The sequence below is a fragment of the Euwallacea similis genome, chromosome 20 (genome assembly GCF_039881205.1).
Source record: "Euwallacea similis isolate ESF13 chromosome 20, ESF131.1, whole genome shotgun sequence".
Classification (NCBI taxonomy): domain Eukaryota; kingdom Metazoa; phylum Arthropoda; class Insecta; order Coleoptera; family Curculionidae; genus Euwallacea; species Euwallacea similis.
Genome location: NC_089628.1, coordinates 2,502,405 through 2,523,745, shown reverse-complemented (window position 1 = coordinate 2,523,745; position 21,341 = coordinate 2,502,405). Strand labels below are relative to the sequence as shown.

At 42.3% G+C, this 21,341-nt stretch overlaps 2 protein-coding genes across 3 annotated transcripts; one reads left to right on the top strand and one right to left on the bottom strand.

Annotated features, from left to right (window-relative positions):
- The first annotated feature begins 1,912 nt into the window (after positions 1 to 1,912).
- LOC136415438 (forkhead box protein C1-A-like) lies at positions 1,913 to 17,244 on the top strand. Of its 2 annotated transcripts, none has more exons than XM_066400009.1 (4): positions 1,913 to 2,023; positions 15,068 to 15,341; positions 15,523 to 15,778; positions 16,189 to 17,244. In XM_066400009.1, the coding sequence occupies exons 2-4, from the start codon at positions 15,076 to 15,078 to the stop codon at positions 16,366 to 16,368; spliced, it is 702 nt and encodes a 233-aa protein (XP_066256106.1). In that variant the 5' UTR covers positions 1,913 to 2,023; positions 15,068 to 15,075; the 3' UTR covers positions 16,369 to 17,244. The 2 variants fall into 2 exon arrangements, with proteins under 2 accessions (XP_066256106.1, XP_066256105.1); XM_066400008.1 differs by lacking the exon at positions 1,913 to 2,023 and adding an exon at positions 14,449 to 14,692 and having other exon boundaries at positions 16,189 to 17,243.
- Positions 17,245 to 17,865: 621 nt separating this feature from the next.
- On the bottom strand, positions 17,866 to 20,996 carry Gmd (GDP-mannose 4,6 dehydratase). The gene is made up of 7 exons (XM_066400204.1): positions 20,845 to 20,996; positions 20,302 to 20,428; positions 20,061 to 20,240; positions 19,717 to 19,845; positions 19,203 to 19,435; positions 18,139 to 18,354; positions 17,866 to 18,073 (listed from the first exon to the last, which is right to left on the bottom strand). Exons 1-7 carry the CDS (start codon positions 20,896 to 20,898, stop codon positions 17,942 to 17,944), a joined length of 1,071 nt encoding a protein of 356 aa, XP_066256301.1. The 5' UTR covers positions 20,899 to 20,996; the 3' UTR covers positions 17,866 to 17,941.
- Between the last annotated feature and the right edge of the window lie 345 nt (positions 20,997 to 21,341).

The following is a 21,341-nucleotide window of genomic DNA, read 5'->3' as shown; positions in this document are numbered from 1 at the left end:
AAAACCGCTCATTATGAAATTATCTACATTGTTTACACGAGACAGGCAAGATCGAAAAAATGCGCGAGTGCCCTCTGGAGAGAAACCCTTGGAATTGTTCAATGCAATCGCGGTTGCTTACGTAAGGCAAAGACCAAAAAAAATAAAAGTACAAACTGAGACACGTGCACTCCCTTTACGTGTCCCCATGAATTTTCCCAAGCAATTCGCACCCTTAACGGGCCCGTTTGAAGAACACTTTGCCATCAGGAAGATGAGTCGGCGAAAACGCTTTCATCTCACTCTTTCCCCCTCGCCCTCCCGAACTAATCAATTTTCAAACGATAAAAGCAACTTAAAAGCAAATGTGCGGCGGCGAATTATTTTTAATACGCCTCGCGAAGATGCTTTTAGAGCCAGTGGTGGGGCGGCGGAGGCGCGCTGGATGGTAGTCGACCGGCAAAAATCTGAATTGCAAACAAGCCCTTAATTAAAAAAAATTAAACGACGCAAATTAATAAAAACCTCACCCACCGCACTGCTCAGTTAATTCGGGAAACAAATCGCGTAATGAAGTAACTCGAATCGAAACAGCGGTGGCGCCCTCTAGAGCCCGCTTTATGTTTAATTTTAATTGCAAAAGTCTCTCGTTATTTCTTTAATGAAGTTGACACAAATCCGCGGCACTCGTAGGTAGAGTTTTTCTACCGTTTAATTAAATTTGAATTTGTTCTCTGCTAATTGGTGCATCTGCAAGGATAATTCGCAGTACAATAAAAATACCGGTCACGTAATGCGGTTATGTCAGATGAGGCAAGAAGACAATTCAATAATATAATGACAGGTGTCAGTGGCGCGTAAAAAAAAAACAAATAAGCAGCGGGGAATTAGAAGGTTTACTGTTTTCAACCATGGGCGGGTCATGGAATTTCCACATATTGTCAGACGTTGCTGATTTAATTATAACGTAAAATTAATGGAATGGAAACAGCGGTGTCGATGATACGTACAGAAAAGCACTTCAAATTGCCTTTTCACCGCTCTTCGAGGATAATAAGTATTGAGGCATTTTGACTAGCGAGCTAGTATCGTCACGCCAATGGACTTTTGCGTGAGTAATCGCCTAATAGTGGCGTACAATTATTCCAATTTTTCTCTCAATTTGTTGGGTAACACTGGCGTAGATTAGACGCATTAAGAGGTAGATCACGGCAGATTTATGACCTTCAAGAACTAGGAATATTAACCGACTCGAGCTGGCGAAATGGAGCAAGACACCCCTTCGGGTTGTAGAAAGCTCATTACGTAATTCAATCACGTGACGGATTTTGGCTCCGTCCCAAAGATGGCCAAAAAACCGCGTGTTTTGGAAAAGAATGTTTCAAAACTGCGCTGATGCCAAGTGTCGTTCAATCACCTAAGTTGATCGCTGAAAACTGCTCCTGAGAGCTCCAAATTCGCCGCTGCAAACCCAACTAAATTGCTATTGATCACTTAAAACTTATTGTTATTACACACGCATTGCGTTTATTTTAAAACTCTTGTTGAAAATTTCCTTCGGCATTTGACATGCCTCGCGGCTCCCTTACGCCCCTCACAATCTAGCAACAGCGGTTAGATTTGACGTTTCGCCGAGTAGCCGCCATTTTGTCAGACATGTTCTCGGGTCCTCAGTATTTTCCGTACGAAAATCTTATTTCCCGCGGATACGGAAAGCGAAAGTGCGCTCCACAGAAGCACCAAAACCGCGTAATTTCAAACAAACACTAGAAATTTCCATTTTGAACAATTCTTGCCTAGCAGCGTCAATAGAACAAACAACAGTGCCGTAAGATTTTGTTCTGGCTTCGGCTAAATCGCATTACCAAGAACACGCAAGCAAGAGCGATTCCGTTAGCTCGTTAGAAGCTCCTCGGGGGCCCCGCGGGGCTTTATCAGACCCTTCGGGTGGCTGTCTCTGCGAATTTCAGCTCGAATCTTAACGGGTCATGTTTGGACACGCACGTCACGCATACGTGACCGGAACACCGATTCCCACCATCAGGTATGTTCTTGTATTCGCATATTTTTATATTCGCATATCTTTCGCCGTAATTTAGCGATCCGGATTGAAATTCATCATTGCTGGCGCGGCAGTTTTTCTTGCAGATATGCAATGGGTCGGCGTTTAGAGCTGATTCCGAGAGTACGGAAAGCTGACTCGAATAAAATCGCTCATTTTGCCTCGCCACCAGGGTTGTTTGCTCGTTTTTGCGCCCCCAAAGTACAGGGGCGCAGTCGGCCTGGCGGATTTAAATTCCCGGTGGGGGGCATGAGCCCTGGGTGACTTGAAACTGGGAAATCCGCTTTTTCGGGCCACCATCCAGGGGCTCGCAGTGCTGGGCAAATGACAGCGATTTACATCAAAGGATATTTTTGGGAAAAGAGTTCCCGCCGTCCATGTCCGTTAGATCAATATTATACCCTTCCTAAGTTGGCATTTTACTTGTTGCAACGCTAAAACGTTTCAGGGCACACTTCACGAGTTTTATTTTTACGCTGGCACTTTGGCCAACAACACAAAACGCTGAAAACTTATTTCGTTACTCCTGGAAAGGATGGAGGAAGGAAACGTGCTTCAGGCTCGAAATTCACAATAAAACCACCGTCTATGGAGCCCCACGGAACTGAAATTTCGCTAAAAATCGCTGAAGGCTCACACGTTCCAAGGCCGCGATCAGGAACGAAAACCCTCATTTAAAAGTGTGCATTGGAGGCTCATTAACTCTCAAAAATTTCAACTTATGGCTTGACTAAGCCGAGCAATTCCGCTAATCCTAATAAACCCTCATGCAAATAAACCTCCGACATTTACAAATTTCGCTCCCCCGACAGTCATAAAATCAGCCCTCGATCATTAAATACACACGGAGGCCTACACGGAGGCCTTATCGTAAGCAGGTGTACAGGTGGTTGGTACAAAGGGCGCGCATTTTTACGTGTTCATTTTAAAAATCACGCGAGATTCCAATGTCGACACGAAAGCGCTTGTTGAATGCACCCCCGAGAGAGACCCTTAGGGGATGGTTTTAATGTGGGGTTATCGTACCAGCTAGTTGAAGACTTCTCGACGTTCCAGTGGGGATTTGCTGAGGGAAAATTGGAAAAATTTGCGTCGAACTTTCGGAAAAGTTCCCGAACGAAAGAAGCAAAACGTATTCCGTTTTCACTGGCGGTGAGGTTTTTTTAAGAAAGTGTAGAAATCCAAGATGTTGCCCGTAAGAAAAAATAAGGTCGACGATGGGTGCCGAAAATCAAAACGTCGGATTTCAATGACGCTGCCAAGTTGTGGAAGAGGAAGCGTTTTTCCAAAATTTCATTTTTTTCCACGCAGCCTCTCGCAGCACAGTGGTGCAATTAATAGAGAAATTTAAAGCGATTGGGTCAGGACAAAACCAAGAGACCTGTCCGTGATCGTCCAGCTCGGTCGTATGAAAACATCGCAGTAGTTAGTGAGAGTGTCGACCAGAATCCTTCCATTTCGATTTGCCATCGTTCCCAACAATTGGGAGCTTCGCGAAGCAGTTTACAGCACATTTTGGCTAAAGATCTGCTTACGAGATTCAGTTGACACAACATTTAAAGCCAGCAGACCATGTATAGCGCCGAACGGTTACAAAATGGATATTAGAGCAGAAACAAGTGAATGGTGGTTTTTCAAAGAAAATCGTCTTTCGTGATGGGGCAAATTTCCAACTTGATGGTTATGTCAACCAACAAAATTGTCGCATTTGGAGGCTAACAATCCAAGAGAAATCGTTTAAGGACCCATACATTCTCCACGAGTCACTGTTTGGTACGCATTTTGGATTGGTAGAGTGATTAGATTCACAGATATGTGATTTCAACAGGACGGCCACACAACAAACAATAGAATTGTTGAAGATTAAATTTCAAGGGAGAGTTACCTCGCGCCGCGGCGATGTATTGTGGCCCTCACGATTATCCGATTTGACGCCATTGGACTTTTTTCTTGGGTATTTTTTGAACGGAGAGGTGTCTGCCAATGACCCAAGAACAATTCCTGAACTGAAAATCAAGATTCGATACGCTTTTGATGAAATTGAACCGTCCCTCTGCTAAAACGTCATCGAAAATTTCATCAAAAGAATCAACGAGTGCCATCAGTTCCGAGGGGGCTATTTATCGGACATTGTGTCCCATCAGCGACCTCCATGCCTTTACTCTTTATTGCAATGAAAACCTTTGAACTTTTCAAATAAACACTGCGTTTTTTTTTTAATTTTTAAAATAGCCGGTCTTAACACAACAGGTTGGGACACCCTGTATAAGATGTAATTCGCAATAGTTAGGACAGAGGCGCACCTTTCTCATTCAGCTGAAATGCATTACTGGGGAATTTATCCACATCAAGGGTCGTAAATCAACCAAATGTGTATGACCACGAGAAAGTAAATCTCTTTATTTATTGGAAAATAAAAAATTTATGTCACTATATACACATATCGTAAATAGCCCTAACGACCGTTTAAAGGGCATTGGTTTGTTTGCGGCCCTTCGAACCGCATAAAAAGAAAATTTACGAGCAGACCCGCCAGGCTCACGTAAAAAATTCCTCGTTTTCCTTTTGGAAAATATATAAAAACATTTAAATTGCTTTTGCCATAAAATCCCCGAACAACGGATATGCCCCATTTACAATAAATCGAATTTTTGTATTCCGCCGTTTCGCGTGTGTGCTCTCGAATATAATAATAATTTCCAATGTCAAATTTTAATGGAACCTAACGGAAACATACGAAATTGCTCGAAACGTAACGCCCAAATATAGAGCAAATATTGGCCAACAATTGAGCCTCATTTTCCATAATCACGGCCTTTTCCGTCGCCATTCGTACAACGATTAGAATGTGTGGTTTAATTTTAATAATTATTATTGCCAATTTGTTAGGGAGTTGCTGCTTTGAGTTAAAATAGCGTCCAAGCAGTATTCCCCAAATTGAATCGTCGCCAAAATCGGCACAAATTGGCGGATGGGCCGCCAATTAGCTATGGAATCCTTTCGAAAGACTTCAACAGTGTAGCGGCGCATTCCTCCTGCGCACCACATGCTGTTTCAAAATGGCCGATTTCCTGACGTCCACTAGTCAAATCAGACGCATGCGCAGTCACTCTGCTTGGAGCATTTGCGGAGGTCGATCGCCAGCAGTTTCAGGCTCCATTTCCACGAACACCATTATTTTTGTCGATATTCTTCCCATTTGTCTTCAAAACGCAAAGCACTAAATTTTATATTCCAGGTTTTGATTGTTCGATTTTTGCTTGAGTTTCCGGCAACAGCTTAAAGTGTCGTCATCGTATATGCGACGCCAGTTCCCTATCCAGGAAAGCCGTAAATTGCCTAAGCCCCAAACCGTTTTGTTGTTATGTTAATGCCAAGTTCATTCGATAATATTTATTTTATTGCAACTTCTAAACAATGGGAACGTATCCGAAATTGCGGATTTCATTACTGGGAACGGTAGTGAGCTCATCTATCATCATCAGTGCGAAATTTGATTTGCTTAAGTTAGCCTATATAGTGAGGCATGACATAATCATGTCACGCATCACTATACCGATGATAGAGAACCGCACACAGATAGAGGATCACGTGAGAACATGCTCTTATTTAACGAATAACGTTAACGTAAATCGATTAGGTTTACGGTGTAGTGAGGCATGGCATGATCATGTCAAGCCTCACTATAGCAGTCATGGAGAATCACATACAGATACAAATAGAGATTATCAGACAATCACACACACATAGAGAATCACGTGAGAAAAGGCTCTTAATAAGCGAATAGCGTTATTAACCGACGGGGTTGGAAAATGTTAACTCCTTCAAAATCAATTTAAATGTGCGATTATGCTATTATGGCATTTGCCGGCCATATTGCCGTGCTCGAGGCGCACTCTTTGATTGCCTGAATTCGTCACAAAAAACCTATTTTGCACCTCAGTTTGCGGACCGATTCTGAGCAAATTGTGTAAGTTGAATGAAGGACAAGCGACACTGGCAAACCCCACGTGCTTTTGTCCTGGAGCTTCCGGTGATCCAACTGGTGGATCATTTCGGTGCAAATCGTGAAGTTTGACAGCTTACAGGCGAACAAGTGACATTGACAAACCCGATACGCTTTTGTTTAGGGGCTACCCTGCAAATCTGACTTTGCAGGACCAACAAGGGAAAGTGATTTCGCCGGTGATTACACGTCATACACGAAATCCTCCGGCCAATTAAACCAGCAAAAACCGGCCATTAATAAAGTTTTAACGGGAAGCGGGGATTAAAACCGCCCTCGGTGTATGGAGAATAAATTTTCGCCCGGCATCGCCATCGTTAATTCGGCCAGGGACCTGTTTTATCGAGCCGGTCGCCATTAGTTCCTCTTTTTTTTAATTTGTGGTATTGGCCGCGAAGCGGCTCCTTCGCGACGGGAAAAGTTTCTTTTCATTCCGAAATTTTCGCAATTTCATAGATTCACAAGTTTTCGAATTTTTGTTATTTCTTGGCAGTAATTTAACGTGGAGTTTCGAGAAAACTCCCGTGAATAAATATTTCACGGCAAAAGCACTACTTACCTGCCGCACATCCGAACTCCACTTTGGAAGTTCGCAGCCGAGCAATTTATTTGGCTAATCGGATTGCTCAAACTTCCAAATACGTCTGATGAAAAATCTTTTCACTTTGCGAGTTCTCGATGATATTTTACACACACAAACAAAGGCGTCGCTTGGAAAGTTTGCAGGTTTCTTCAAGTTAGACTGCTGAAAACGATTCAATTATAACCACTAGAAATTCCGAATAATAACTTATCCGCTCATCAAAATTCTTTCGGAAGTGTTAACGCGCAGAAATTTCCCTAGAAGCGGTTTATGTTAACTCTGGTAACGTCGTAACGTAAACGTCTTCAGTGTTACCTTAACGATCACGTCAAACAAATCGTCACAATGGACGAGTTAACACTTCGCGATCTTCCTTAAGCTGGTTTACACCAACGTCTCTTCTTCTTGACGGAGTTAACATCTTAATGACTTGTCGGTTTTCGTTAACGTTATTCGCATGTTATGACTGTTTTCTGATAGACACCATTATGCCTCTCTAATAGCTAATTTAACTAAAGCAAATTTCGCACTGATGATAGTTGAGTTCATTCCCATTTCCAGTAATGAAATCCGCAATTCTAGGCACGTTCCCATTGTTTAGAAGTTGCAATAAAATAAATATTATTGAATGAACTTGGCATTAACATAACAACAAAACGGTTTGGGGCTTAGGCAATTTACGGCCTTTCTGGATAGGGAACTGGCGTCGCATACGCGATGACGACATTCCGCGGTGTGACCGGGAACTAAAACGACAGTCGAGTACCTAATCGTAACCTTAAACGTAAAATTGAATTTGCGTTTTTCCCATCTGTCAATTTGAGGGAATTTCGGTGATGGTCAAATTTGGAGCGTGCGTTATTTCGACTTAAGGCGACAACTCTCTAGTAAACGGGCAATAATAATTATGGCAATTAGACCACGCACTGCATAGGAATGGCATTGGAAAATGTTGTGATTATGGATAATGAGGCTCAATTGTCGAGTCAGCGCAGCTTAAATCGGTAGTTTTGAACGGAGAAGTGTCGATTTAAGCCACGCTTAAACTCAGCTCATGGACTTACGGTGAGCCTAAGAGTTAAACTGTCACTTGTCAGAGGGTTTGCATAGAGGTTGTCATATCTCAATAAGCCAACGTCATTTGTCAAATATTGTAAATCTTTTTGTTGTCCGCATTCCCCGATTAAAAGAACAGCTTTGTGTGCAAATTAATATATGTTATTACACTGTCAGTTGTTAAGTTGCGCAATTTGTTTCTAACCATGGACGAGGTCTTAATTAGCCGCTGTCACTTGTCACGGGGAGAAATATAAACGAAACAACACGAAGCCATTACGAACGCCATCATCATTTGCTCGGTAGTTTTTTTTGGGGGGACGCCGGCGAAAAAGCGCCACTTCTGTCACTTCGGGGGAGCAAATCCCGACAGTCGATGATAGATGACGCCACTCTAAAACAGAGCGCGGTTTTTACCGGGGTTACATCCCCGGCTCCCGCTAAATGACGCATTTTTCTTTCGCCGAAAGGAAATCACGCCTGTCGACGACACACGGCCTTTAGCGTATGTCACTCACGTGACGTCACCGTGGAAGTCCAAACTTTTCCAGGCCGCGTTTCTTTTATTTTCCCGAGCACACGTGTTGCCCCTGGATTGGTCCGAACAGGCGTGCGATTGTTTCGCGTTTATTTATCCGCATCCGAACGCAGTAAACGCGGCCTTAGCAAAACAGTCGAAGTACTAAAAAAACATTAAAAAGGCCATCAAATTGGCGGCACGATGCGCGTTTGTTGAATGAAAACGCCGCTGAAAAAACAGATGAATGTCACTTCAATGAGCCTTTGATTTGATTGATAACGCTGCTAATGCTTTTTTTTCTGGGCGGTAATACACAGGGTGTTTAACACGTGGATTAATTCCGGTTAAAGCGGCGAATTAATGAGTCGGACGATGTTTAGCGTGGGGGGAAGGGCCGGAACGGGAACTGTCCGTCAAAAGTCGAAAGATGATTATTAATTTCTGGAGAGGAAACAGATGGATTTCCCAGCTGGGAGTAGTCTTCATTTTGCGTGCCAAGGTCGGTAATTGATTTCGTTCCTCCCGGGGGTTGCATGCGGGCTTTCATTAGTGCGAAAAGGATTTAATTATTACGTTCTTTATAAAGCAAATATCGTGTCTTTGGCACTCGTTCCGGATTGGATTGAGCCCGCACAATGACTCATGTGAGTCGACTCAATATGTGAGCAAAACGTCGCGTTATTTCAGACAGCCGAAACCGCATTTACCTGTCACGAAGCGGTAAATGAAACTCACATTATGTGTGTGTGGTCCACAAAATACGAATATTGTGACAAAACATTTATACGCGATAATTTCACGCTTCGAAATTTATTATTACACTTCGGAGGCAGTTTCATTTTCCCGGAAACGTCTTCGTGTGTGATCCTCTTTTGTGTGCGTTCATTTATGCTCCCACTGGCACTAACTAACTCGAACATAAATTTCCCGGTTTCGCGTCGGCATAGCTACGAACCATCAGAACCTGCAAAGGTCAAAACGGCACACTTTAAGGATCATATTTCACAATCTGTCAGCTTGTTTACCGTCGGGCGTGTGTCCCGAATTTCCATACACACGAGCGACACTAATTGCCGAGAGACGTGTGTGCGAAAAGCGGTTTTTTCGCACGGCCCAAGAAGCAACAACGTATCTCGTATCACGAGTGTCAGCTACAAAGTCGCTCGGTGTGATGTTTATTATGTATTTCGGGTAAATATGGGGTTATGACAAATTATCCCTGGAGAAATTCAAATTAGGGGCATCGGAGGAATGCGTGAAAACGCAGAGTTTTGCCTCTTGGCTCCGGCCCCCGCCCCTGCTGGCACGTCAAACCCGCAAAACGTGCAGCAACAAACAACGAGACGAACTGTCTCTAACAATGCCATCTTTCCTCTCGATTCGCTGATTCAGAATCAGATGTAATTTCTTGTTTGGCTTCGAAGTTTCCCTGTTTACGTCCGTCGCATACTTCCACAGCAGGGACGTACCGTCGCTATCTATCGACTTTTTTCTCCGACGCGTTCTCCTTTATCAAAACTATATGTCACAGAACGATGGTTTCCGTAGAAACGGCAAAAAATGCTTTCGGTTCGTTCAGGGCGCTAAAACTCTACTTTTCACGGGACTGCACTGTACTCCACTCCTGCACTTATATCTCTTAGTTATCGAACAATGAAATAACAGGGGGGCGAAGGGAAGGTTAGCTCAAAAAGTCCCTTTTTTAGCCGTGGAATACAGCATGGGAGCCCCTATCAAAAACGGGGCGACCCTTCCTTATGTCTATATTTGACAGGCAACAGATCGTGCTCCTGCTGAGGAATTGACGCATGTGTGCGTGCATGCGCATTTGCAGAATTCCCGGGGTCACGACAACCTCTCCATGCTTTTCGGCTGCAACCCTACATTCAAGCTCTGGGCGCTTACGCTATTTCTCAATATTTCGATCATTTCCAAACGCTGCAGTTGACATTCAAACAAGTTTTCCATCAAACGGGGCTTATCGATTACAGTGTAAATCAGTTTCAAACAAAAGAAAGGTAATAAACAACTGGCCCATTTCCTGCTATCTCTCGAAATGCCAAATGCACGTCGGATCGACCATAAATCAAGGTCTTTTTCAGGCCGGTATCGACTATCGGGGCTGCCCATTATCGACACGGCCATTAGTCAGATGACCTGCCACGGATTAAATTACGTTCCCATCCTTGGCCGCCATCTCGATTTCCTCGGCCTGATTTTTAATTTCCGATACGTTTAAGACGCCAATAGCGACTTTCACAACAAACAAAAGACAATCTTCGAGAGTGTGGCCAATTACCCCAAATTTCCCCCATCGATATCAAAACCCGAAGATAAACTAATCCCTCGAAATAGATCAGGAATGGCGTCCTCGGGCGCCATTTTGGTCAGATTCGCCGGTAACGTTGAATGTTTAGTTTTTATCGCCGGTTCGGACTAAAGTCAGGTTTACAGTGAGGATTTTAATTTGTCAACAAATTAAAGTCATAGGAAACGGCCGTCGATAAAAGTTGTTACGAAAGTGCGTAAAGCTGTTTACAAAGCAATAATCGGCGCACATGTTGCGAAGCGACTTTAATGAGATGCGTTAATGTCAGTTTTTAAGTCATGGTGAATAGGGCTTTGTTGGAGACCGTTTCATTCAGAAATAACGTTCTTTGTGTCTCGTTTTATCTTGGCAGAAAATGAATTTTTCCACAAGAGTTTGACGACTCATCAGTTCAGAACGCGTACGATATTATGTGCTCATTTTCAGCAAGTTTTTCCTGGAAAAGCGACAGTTCTGACGTAGCTGTCACTTAGTTTTGACATAGCTGTCATTTAGTTTTGACATAGCCGTCGCTCAGTTAAAACTTCCTTATTCTTGAAGATAGATCATTTGCAGCTAATTTATCCAGAAGAGGCGACTGGCAGTGCCTGTGCCACTTGCCCCTCAATTCCAACCGCGTTTCGGGCGAGATTTACTAATACCATAAAGTGGCAACGTTGCGCCAGCTTTTGTTTTTTGAATGTGGGCGTCACGCTTTGACAGCCATCTCTGTCAGAATATTGCCTAAAAAAACGGGGACGACATCCCGCTTTTTTCTAATTAAAACATTAGTGAATATCCCCCTCGATCCTCCTATTCGGCAATAACTCAACGAATAATTCCGCCAGTGTCACTTCTCACCCTGTTGCTGCATCCCCGAACTATCGCAACTGCAGGAAAGAATAAAACCCCCGAAATGGCTCTAGAACCCACCCCCCGGTTGGGCGTCGCCCCCCCCGTCCTTATCGGGGAAATAAAGCGTCGGTTTTAGTGGCTCCAAATGGATCGTAAACATTATCTGGGGCTCTGTGTAGATGATATGATGTAAGGAACTAAACTTGCTTTATCCCCGGTTATATGGGCCACTTTCCCGGTTTAATGAAAGCGTTACAAACTCCCTTCGGGGCTGATATTGTCCCCGCGAAAATTCCGTTTTTTGAATGAAACACTCTGGGGAGTCCTTGATGAGAAATTTAAGGCGTGAGCCAGCTAAACACATGCAGATTTAAAAAATCTGTCAATATAATCGTTTGACGTTTTTGGGCATCAGTCACCCATGAGGTCATTTGCTACGTCACCAAGAACCGCGGCAGCCATTTTGACAATGTTCTGTTTTAAAAGTTCGTAAAATTCATTTTTCGCATTGACGCTATTTTTTTAATTTTAGCCAGAAGCCCTCATGTGTTTGATATGACGGTTCTGACACCCATTAATTTCCTACTTTGGTTTTTTAAAGTTTTTTTGTTTCGCTGAAAATGAACATGAGTTATTCAGAAGGTCGTTTATTACGTCACCGTGAACCAGGGCAGCCATTTTGTCTGGGTCCTTGTATAGGATTCCCGACGTGAAGTTCAATTGTGGGACGTTTCAGGGCTACTCCACCACAAATTAGTTAAGTAGGTGCCCGCTTATTCAATTTTTTTTATTACCGCCACGCCCCTGCACTTAATAAAATCGTTTACAATTCGCCGGTCAACAAAGGGCGTGTCCGAGATTAACACGATTTCCCAGATAGAGAATGATATAGCGCTATTTTAATTAAACGCCCGGTTAAAAATCCATCTTCGGTCGTTCTAGAAGAGACTTAATGAAGTCCGGCCCGGCTTATCTCTTTTAATTTATCAAAGTGGCCCGTGCGGTCGGTTCACTGAAGTCCGAGAGTATATGAAAAATATCCTCCCTGTTAACCGAAGGTTAAATAAGGGTTTGGGGAAATTAAGTCGTGTGTTATTAACTTGGAAATTAAATCTGGAAAGTAAAATGTTGTCCTAATGGAACTGTTCGGAAAAATCATCAAGGTAGAGCTACTTGCAAGCCATAAGGCAGGAACGGCAACAGGGCATTTGCAGTGGGTAGTAGAGCGATCCACCTTAACCTCGAAAAACTGATTATTTGTACGTTTTTAATGTGTATTTCTGCGAAATATTTTTAACTGCACCGAACTTGAATTGAGCCATAATATTACCTTTGCACAGCTAAGGGAATTCGCCTTATTTATGAGTTTTTCAATAGAATAAAGGAGTGAATATTGGATTCAAATATGTACATTGTAAGCGGCTTCCTTAGCGTGGTGGTGGTTTCTTTTACGGCAAAGTTCAAAGTTGGGAATTTGGCCTTATTTTGTATTCATATATTACAGCTTATAAGAAGCGAAAAACGCACACCGGTATATTGAAAACTGCTCTTTTACGGCCCAATTTGATGAGACTTTTATTGCGCTTTGGAATTATTAGTTAGAGAGCGCAGCAAGGCATTCTTTTATTAATTTTGTGCCAGTGCGCTTTGCAGTCAAATCACAATATGCTTTAGATGCAGTTTTTTTCATGTGGAGCACGTAGCATATTCAAATATGAAAAATCAGGGCAGTACCGAGACGAATTCGAAAGTGCTACGTTTTGTTGCAAATCCGCAAAAAATGAAAATTTGTTGCCGGCCCTGACAACTAGTTACGTCACTTATTTGAATGTATGTTCCGAGCTCGAAATCCCTTTAAAAAATCTTGAAATTTCATAATTTTAAAAATGTAACACCAGTGTCGCACTAGGATGATTTCTAAAGGGGCACATTTTTTTTATTTCTCTTATTTATAAAAAATATTGAAGCCGTCCCTGGCAGCTAGTTCCGCCACTTTTTTAAACGTGTTTGACAAGCTCTAAATCTCTTTTTAAAATCCTGAAATTTTAACTTTGAAATGAGTAAAATGAGAGCCGTACCAGGCCGATGTTTGCAAGAACGCAGTTTCTTAGGGCCTCATTTGCTGCGCAAAAATCCAGTCTACACTCAACTCATTGAGCGGACTTTTCAAGTGTGTATGTGTGTGTGTATCAGAGAGAGAGTATTCCCAATGACTTGTTATAACCTGTTGCCATCGAGTATGCCCTAAGCCGAAAATCCCCTCCTGGAAACTCTCCGGAGCAACTTTTCCAAAGGCGAAGCCTCTGATTGCCCCCTGGGACCTCTCCTCGTATAATTGCCGCTCTATTCAACAGGAGGATTTTTGCGGGGGGGGATCACTAATCTCGTAATCCGTTATTTTTCCTGTCCGTGGGAAGAGGATAACACTCGGATGTATTCAGTTTCCTTTTCAAACGGGCTTTCACGTCGTTGAAGACGACTTTCTAAAGGGGATTGGGCCACGAAAACATATAGGACTTCCCGTGTTTTTGATGTAATCTAAACGTGGTACTCGAAAGGTAAAGGGCCAACTCGAAAACCTTGAATCGGGGGATTTAGTTGAACAATTACGAGCCCCGATCGATAGGTTCGCAATTTCCAACCTGGCAATTCTCTTTGTCTATTAAAACCGAGAAAATGGAGGGCATTTTTCTCCGCAATCCGGGAGCCAGGTATTATTAGCAATCGAACGATAATTGCTTCGGAACCCTCGGAAAATCCCTTTTTAAATGCCCTGTCCGTTTTCCGCGATTCGAAACTTGGGAAAAGTGCGCCTCGGAGGATGATGCTTACTGGAATTTATTCGAATTAAATGGTCTGTTGTTGTTGTTGTATAACACATTAGAACAGAGAATCTTCCAAATAAGCTAAATTCTAGATGGTGAGAAAATCGCTGCTCCAGCCCTTAAATGAAAACAAAAGAGCGGCGCGTTTTTCTTCCTTAAATATTTCAACATGACAAACATTTCTCAAAAAACAAATCCAGTGTGTACAAAAATCTGGAAAATAAACACAAAACATTATTATTTCAACACTTAACCAATGGAAAGTCGTTCCTGCAATTGGCCCCGCCTTAAGGCGCTTTAATTAAAGATGGCTTAACGTCACTGGCCGAGGAGGGAGAACTCTGGACCCGCTGGAACGACTTTAGTGGTCCAGAGGTTTCCGAGTAATCGACAGTTCCGGTAGTCGTGCGGAAAGTAAAACGTGAAAGGTGCGCGTAAACCTGTCTTTTTGGCGTGAGACAAGTGCTTTTTTGGTTATTGTCAGCGTGTGAAAAGTTGGTGAGTGGTGTAATCTTGTTTAGCATCGTTATTTATGGTACAGTCCTGGTGTTCTAAATTTTTGGGTTCACTTGGAAAGTGGCCGAGTACGGGCCTGAACAGAGATGGTGTCGCTGGTGTTCAGGAATAACTACAATTATCTTTTTGTAATCAATTTTTCCAAGTTTTGCTGCCCTAGAATCCAGCCTGATACGGCACTGAATTTTGATATTTTCAACTCAAAAAATGTTTGGACTAGAAAAATTTGACGGGAACAGGGACGTAACTAAATTTCAGAGCCAGGTCCACATTGTTTTCAGCCCACGTTTAGCAAATTGCGTTTTTTCAACAACCCTGACTTTCGAGACTGAAGCAATTCCCCTTCTGTGCTTTTAGAATGCAACATGTTCCACATGCAACCACCCTCCGCTCTGTTGGACACCAATTGCTACTGCTTGGACCACCTAGCCGACTGCCTCCAAAGCGCCCAAAACCACGGCTTCCTGGCGCAGAGACTGCTCAACCCTTACTACCCTCACTTGTTCTTCCCTCTGCCCCTGAAAATATCCCAACCACGCCCCGAGAAACCCCCCTACTCGTACATAGCCCTTATTGCTATGGCCATCAGTTCCAGCCCCAAGCAACGACTTACGTTGTCTGGAATATATCGGTATGTTCTTAGAGAGTAGAATTGGCAACGTTCAAACATAAGAAAGCGAGTAAGTTATGATGACAGGTCATTACGTGTGATGACAAATTATGACACATCAATTATGACACGCTTTCTTCGGTTTGTTTACGTTTAACAGCACCACCCTCATCGATGGCTTAGTTCCCCAATAATGTGTTAGATTTATCATGGACAACTTTCCCTATTACCGGGAGAACAAGCAGGGCTGGCAGAATTCGATTCGGCATAATCTGAGTTTGAACGACTGTTTCGTTAAAGTGCCAAGAGATAAGGTGCCAGGGACTGGGGAGGGGGGAGGCAAGGGTTCCTATTGGATGCTGGATCCCAAGGCGGCCAACATGTTCGAAAAGGGGAATTACAGAAGGAGAAAAACTAGGAGGCAGAGGATGGGGGAGTGTGAGGCCTCCATATTTCAAGTGAGTGATAGTTTTTTATTTTTTTGTTTTGAAACAAACGAACGCCGTGGGAACAAACAAAAGACTGCAAATTAGGAAACACGCGCCTGCTGTAATACCGGAAATCGGCCGACTCGATCATAACTAAACAAAAAGCGTTTACCAAGGCCCTTTTGTAGTCGACATAAAACACAAAAAACTGAAAAACAAACGAGCCGCGTTTAACTGGCCCTTGTTAAAAATAATTTAACAACTTTAGATGCAGTAAAGCGCACACTAAATTTACGTCGCTGCTGCTACTGCTGTTGTTAAAACTTTTTCCAGTTTTTTAATTAGCCGTTTTTTGCTTTTCGGGGGCTCAAAGTTGCTTAATTTTTTGGACCGGAAAATTTCCCAGAACAAGGAGAATTAAATGAGATGTTTTTCGACAGGAAGAGGCCCTTTCGCTGGTCACCAGAACTGCGTGTGATAAGGAGGCAGCGGCCGCGGAAGAGTCCAGTAAAAAGCAAAAGAATTCTAGTCTGTTTACCATAGAGAACTTGATTAAGAGTCATGAGAGTCATGAGAACGGCGTCAGCCCTTTAGAGGTTTGTGCAGGAACTGATAGTTAGCCCTAATGAAAATGTAATTTGTTTTGTTGTTAAAGAGATTTTACTTATCGAACGGCACCGAAACTAGACTAAATTATTAGAGGTTCGGCAACGCTGCACTTCACACTTATATTTTCCAAAATTGAATAAACGAATGCTTAGTCATCACTTGTTTCTGGTGACTAGGCGCAACGCTGAAAGCGGCAACAGTGCTTATGCCTCCAGCCGTCATTTTCTTATATTTTTTACGTTTCTCGAGAGTTTGCGCTTGAGAAAGTGTTTTTCACCGATTTAAAATCGTCTCATACGAAAAACAAATAATAAGCTTCATTTCAACTCCTTTAAAAACCGGCCCTTTGAATGTTTTATTAAGCCGGGCGTGTTCCAGACACTTTGCACAAGGTATTTCCTTTATATACGGATTTCTCTTAATCCTCCTTTGTACGGTGGATTTTCAGCATTTTTCACAGCCCTTTAAAGTGATGTCCTTAGTCTGAGGAATCTTTATTTGATTCATACGGAAGAGACCTCTCATTATTTGCATATTATTTGTATAGGTGATATTAGAGTTGTATTACACTATTTTTAGAAAGCATTGTAGTTTTTTTGTCGTTGTAAAGCTCCGATCTAACAAATGGATGGAAATATGGAGGCAATAAAAGTCGGGAAAGCCATTACAAACAGAAATCAAAGAAGATCCTTTAATAACCTCCATAAAACGAGAACGATTTATTTTCTTTAACTCTACCCACCACAAAGGAATTACTTTAATAAGAATCTGGCTGCTTGAAGGTCTGCTGTCATCACGTATATCGGATTTTATCCTTTCAATGGGTACGCGCTACAGCACCAACCTAAGTGTATTTTCCCGGGATAATTTTGGTCTCAAATCCAGCTTTGACAATAAAACATGTATGTTTTATTTTGAATTGGGTAACGTAAACCCCCCCGTGGGTTACGGCGAGCGGCTTTCTTTGGATCTTGGTGTTATGATGTTTGACTTGATGTGTTTTAATGTTCGCGTCCGCATCCAGGCAAACAAACACTTTCGGTTTCTAGAACATGGCTATTTACTTATTCGGGCGGTTTTTATTGCCCGATGGAAAGCCGCGTTCTCTCTGTCTGTGACAAACGCATCGTGGGTGGCCCTAATGAGCTAGATTCAACATCCGAGAGAAGTGCCAAGACAGAGGAATCAGACCACAAATTTGAATAAGCCTCAACGTTCAAATTTCAAGGCATACAAGAAGAACGCCCAGAAATGGCAACGTTGAGCTTGGCTTTTGTTTTCCAAACAATTGGTCATAGGGTTGACACGAGGCACCAGCTCACTCTAGACTCGACGCCGGGAGAGCAGCAATGCCGAGTCTAACATTACCGCTGTCGTACGCCATTTTCTTTCCTTTTTGTATTTTTTTGCGCAGTTAAAATCCGACCGAAACTTGCTTATTTATAAGGGAGGAAATGAACGACTAAAGCAAACTTAATATCGTTTATTTACAATACATAATACTCGTGTTTCATCCTTAAATAAACCCCCACCCCCCATAAATGCCAGCTGAAATATTTTCCCGCGTGGAAAATGCTTGAAACCTTAGGCCAACGGATTGCGCCTCATAAGCTCAATATCCGACTCCATCATCTCCTTGACCAGCTCCAAAAACGTCACTTTCGGGGCCCACCCAAATTTCTCTTTGGCTTTTTTTGGGTCTCCCAATAAGAAGCACTGACGAAAATTAGGTCCGTTTTTGTACGCTAAAAAACCTCGAAAAGGCCTTATAATTTACTTACCACATCTGTGGGCCTGAAATACTTGGCGTCCACTTTCACCCTCACAATCCCTGTATCCTTCTCCTTGCCCACTTCATGTACTCCCTCTCCCTCCCACACAATCTCTTTGCCGACATATTTGAAGGCCTGTTCAACGAATTCTCTCACACTGTGAGTTTCCCCGGTACCAATCACGAAGTCTTCGGGTTTCTCTTGTTGGAGCATCAACCACATGGCCTAAAAATCAAAGTTGTCCGTACCACCCTCAAAAACATGGCTACAATAGTTTTTTGTACCTGTGAATTTGGAAATTTGGTAACGTCCAGCCTGGCGGCCATTTTTTCTCATATCTTCTCCCGCTTTTCGGTGCTTTTTAGGCGTTTTTAAATTATTCTAAAGTTCACCAGTCAAATAACCCTCCCGATCCGCAGTCATAAAATTCGCACTAGCCGAGAGTTGCAAATTTAAGTTTGAGCGGTCGCATGCCGTCGGATTACAAATGAATTTTTGATGATCCTGGAGGCGCATCTGGGATCACTTAAAAATGAATTTCTCGCAGTCGTAGCATGGCGCCATCGGACATCCTTCGCGGAACGACCATAGTTGGGTTTCGTTAAACTTCGAAAAGTCGCCTCTAAGCGTTGAGGTGAATAGTAATTTCCCCTTGCACGGCGGTTATTTATTTTAATTCAGTTTAAAAAGAGACAATTTCGGCACAATGAAAGCGCTTTGAGTGACGCAGGTAGGTTGTAATATAGGAAAGGTAATATGAGACTGTTATGGTGCATAGTGCTTGCGCTTTATTACTTTTACAGCCAGACGTGCAGGCGAAAAGAATGTGCCGCTTCGGCAACGTCTCCTTCGCAATTTCATGAGTTATTCTCTCGAAAAATCTATAATAAAATTGCCACACACTACTCCTGCTTTGAAGCGACAATAATAAAACCGCGTCTAATGAAAATCACGGTCTTTGTCGGGAAGATTCTTTGGGAACTCCCAAGATAAGAAAAAGCATTTTACGCAAGAAAAAAGTTGCAGAAATCGCATTTTCCTCATAAAGTTTACGATCAAATGGGCAAACTCACCTCCACATAATCCCGGGCGTGTCCCCAATCTCGCTTCGAGTTCAAATTGCCCAAGACCAAGCAGTCGCTCAGTCCCAGGTGGATTTTAGCTACCTCCCTTGTGACTTTTTTAGTGACGAAAGTCTCGCCTCTCCTGGGACTCTCATGATTGAAAAGTATACCGTTACAAGCGAACATGTTGTAGGCATCGCGGTAGTTGATCACTATCCAGAAAGCATAGAGCTTGGCGCATGCTGAAATTTTTTTGGGACACGGTATAAGACCGCTGAGAACAGGTAATGGGTGTAACGTGACCAATCTGAGAGAGAGAGAAAGAGAGAAATGATTAAAAATGTGTCTGAGATTGATTGTAACAGAAAAATGACAGTCGGAAGACACCGAGGCGAATCAATCGTTTCCGAGCAGTGCCGATACCAATCAAGCTGAGACACACCAGATTAGATGGCGACGTCACAACCCGGGGGGCCCAAACAATTTGGTTGATTGTTAACGCTACATTATTTATTGCACATACCGTAAGGAGATCTAGGGTTAAATGGAGTGTCTTCATTTTGCGGAATTTCCTTAACGTCCCCATATAATTCACTGGTAGATGCTTGGTAGAATTTCGAGTAAGTTTCCAAGCCGCACGTCCTAATGGCGTCTAATAACACAAATGGGAACGTTTACGTCATTATTTTTTAAAGCAAATATACGTTAATCGTTCCGTATTAAATGATAACATTCAAATTGAACATATTAACTAAAAAATTGCCTTAATACCTTTATTATAGACCGGAGTGGGATATAGAACATTAAATAATTTATTAAGCGATTAAGCTAAGCCCAATTTTCCAATAAAAAGAGATAACAACTCACCCAGAAGCCTCAAGGTGCCTACAGCATCAACTTCAGCGGTATATTCGCTTAAATCGAAGGAGACTTTCACGTGGCTTTGAGCAGCCAGGTTGTAAATCTCGTTGGGCTTTACCTTACTGATGATTTTAACTAAGCAACTCGAATCGGTCATGTCCCCGTAATGCAAAAAGAGCTTGCCTCCTATAAGATGGAACGAAATCCTTCACCATGCTGTCAAGGATGTGTTATTTTGGGTCTTTACCTTTATGGGCGTAAGGATCGGTATGCAAATGGTCAATTCGGCTTGTATTGAACGTGCTGGCTCTTCTGATGATTCCGTGGACTTCATAGCCTTTACTGAGAAGGAATTCCGATAGATACGAGCCGTCCTAAAGGCAGAAAAAATGCTCATAAGTGTAAGAGTTTACTGCTATGTCGTAAATTATCGTTAAGTCATGAGATATATGTAACAAACTGAGTAGCAATTCTAATTTCTATTGGCAATAATAATTTATACCGTCTAGGGAGGGAATATTTGTATTTTACGAATTTGCAATAGGCGCCATTTTCTGACCACCGGCTATTCCCTGTTTTGCCGACCAATCTATTGTTTGTTTTCTTGTCAATGTCATTTGACGTTAGGACCCTTTATTTACAAACTCTGAAACTACAATTTTTCCCTTAAAATTCCCGTGACATTCATCCTTTTTACTATCAAAATCGTTAAAAACCTCTTACAACGAACTGGACAATTAAACTGACCAAAATCAACGATTTAAAGTAACATTACAAGACCCGAACTAACCTGTCCATTGATTCCCGTGATAAGGGCCACTTTTTTCCCGTTTTCACTGGTCATTTTGTACTGAATGTCGTCTTGCTAGTCAACAGTGTGCCACGACAGCCCTCAATTAATTATATTGAAATTAAATAATCCCGGGAACACCGTGGCAAAGGTTTTTATCAATTTTGCCAAGTGGACAAATAGCCGGTTTAGACGATTGTTGATAAAAAAAATTGACAGCATAAGGATTTCTTCTATAATTGCCGCTCTCTGCACGTAGAGGGCGACACTTAAAAAAATACGCCATTTTTAATTTTGTTAAAGACTATGGTGTCCTATACAAGCTTTAATAATATGTTTAATTTTTTTTTAGTTAAAATTTATTAAGTAATAATAAATACATAAATCGTTATAAAATCATAATTTTCTTGGCCTTATTGATTGATAGTTGATCAAAAAGTTTAAATCAAATTGACAACTTCACAAACTAGCACTACTCACAGTATTGCCACAATTCC

What these genes read in the sequence shown, in the direction of transcription:
- LOC136415438 (XM_066400009.1), top strand. Translation starts at nt 15,076, where the DNA reads ATGTTCCACATGCAACCACCCTCCGCTCTGTTGGACACCAATTGCTAC. An exon ending in ACGTTGTCTGGAATATATCG is followed by an intron (nt 15,342 to 15,522) that starts GTATGTTCTTAG and finishes ATAATGTGTTAG; the next exon opens with ATTTATCATGGACAACTTTC. An exon ending in GTGAGGCCTCCATATTTCAA is followed by an intron (nt 15,779 to 16,188) that starts GTGAGTGATAGT and finishes GTTTTTCGACAG; the next exon opens with GAAGAGGCCCTTTCGCTGGT.
- Gmd (XM_066400204.1), bottom strand. Translation starts at nt 20,898, where the DNA reads ATGACCAGTGAAAACGGGAAAAAAGTGGCCCTTATCACGGGAATCAAT. An exon ending in CGATCCTTACGCCCATAAAG is followed by an intron (nt 20,241 to 20,301) that starts GTAAAGACCCAA and finishes TCCATCTTATAG; the next exon opens with GAGGCAAGCTCTTTTTGCAT. An exon ending in ACGCCCGGGATTATGTGGAG is followed by an intron (nt 18,355 to 19,202) that starts GTGAGTTTGCCC and finishes TTTGATTTTTAG; the next exon opens with GCCATGTGGTTGATGCTCCA.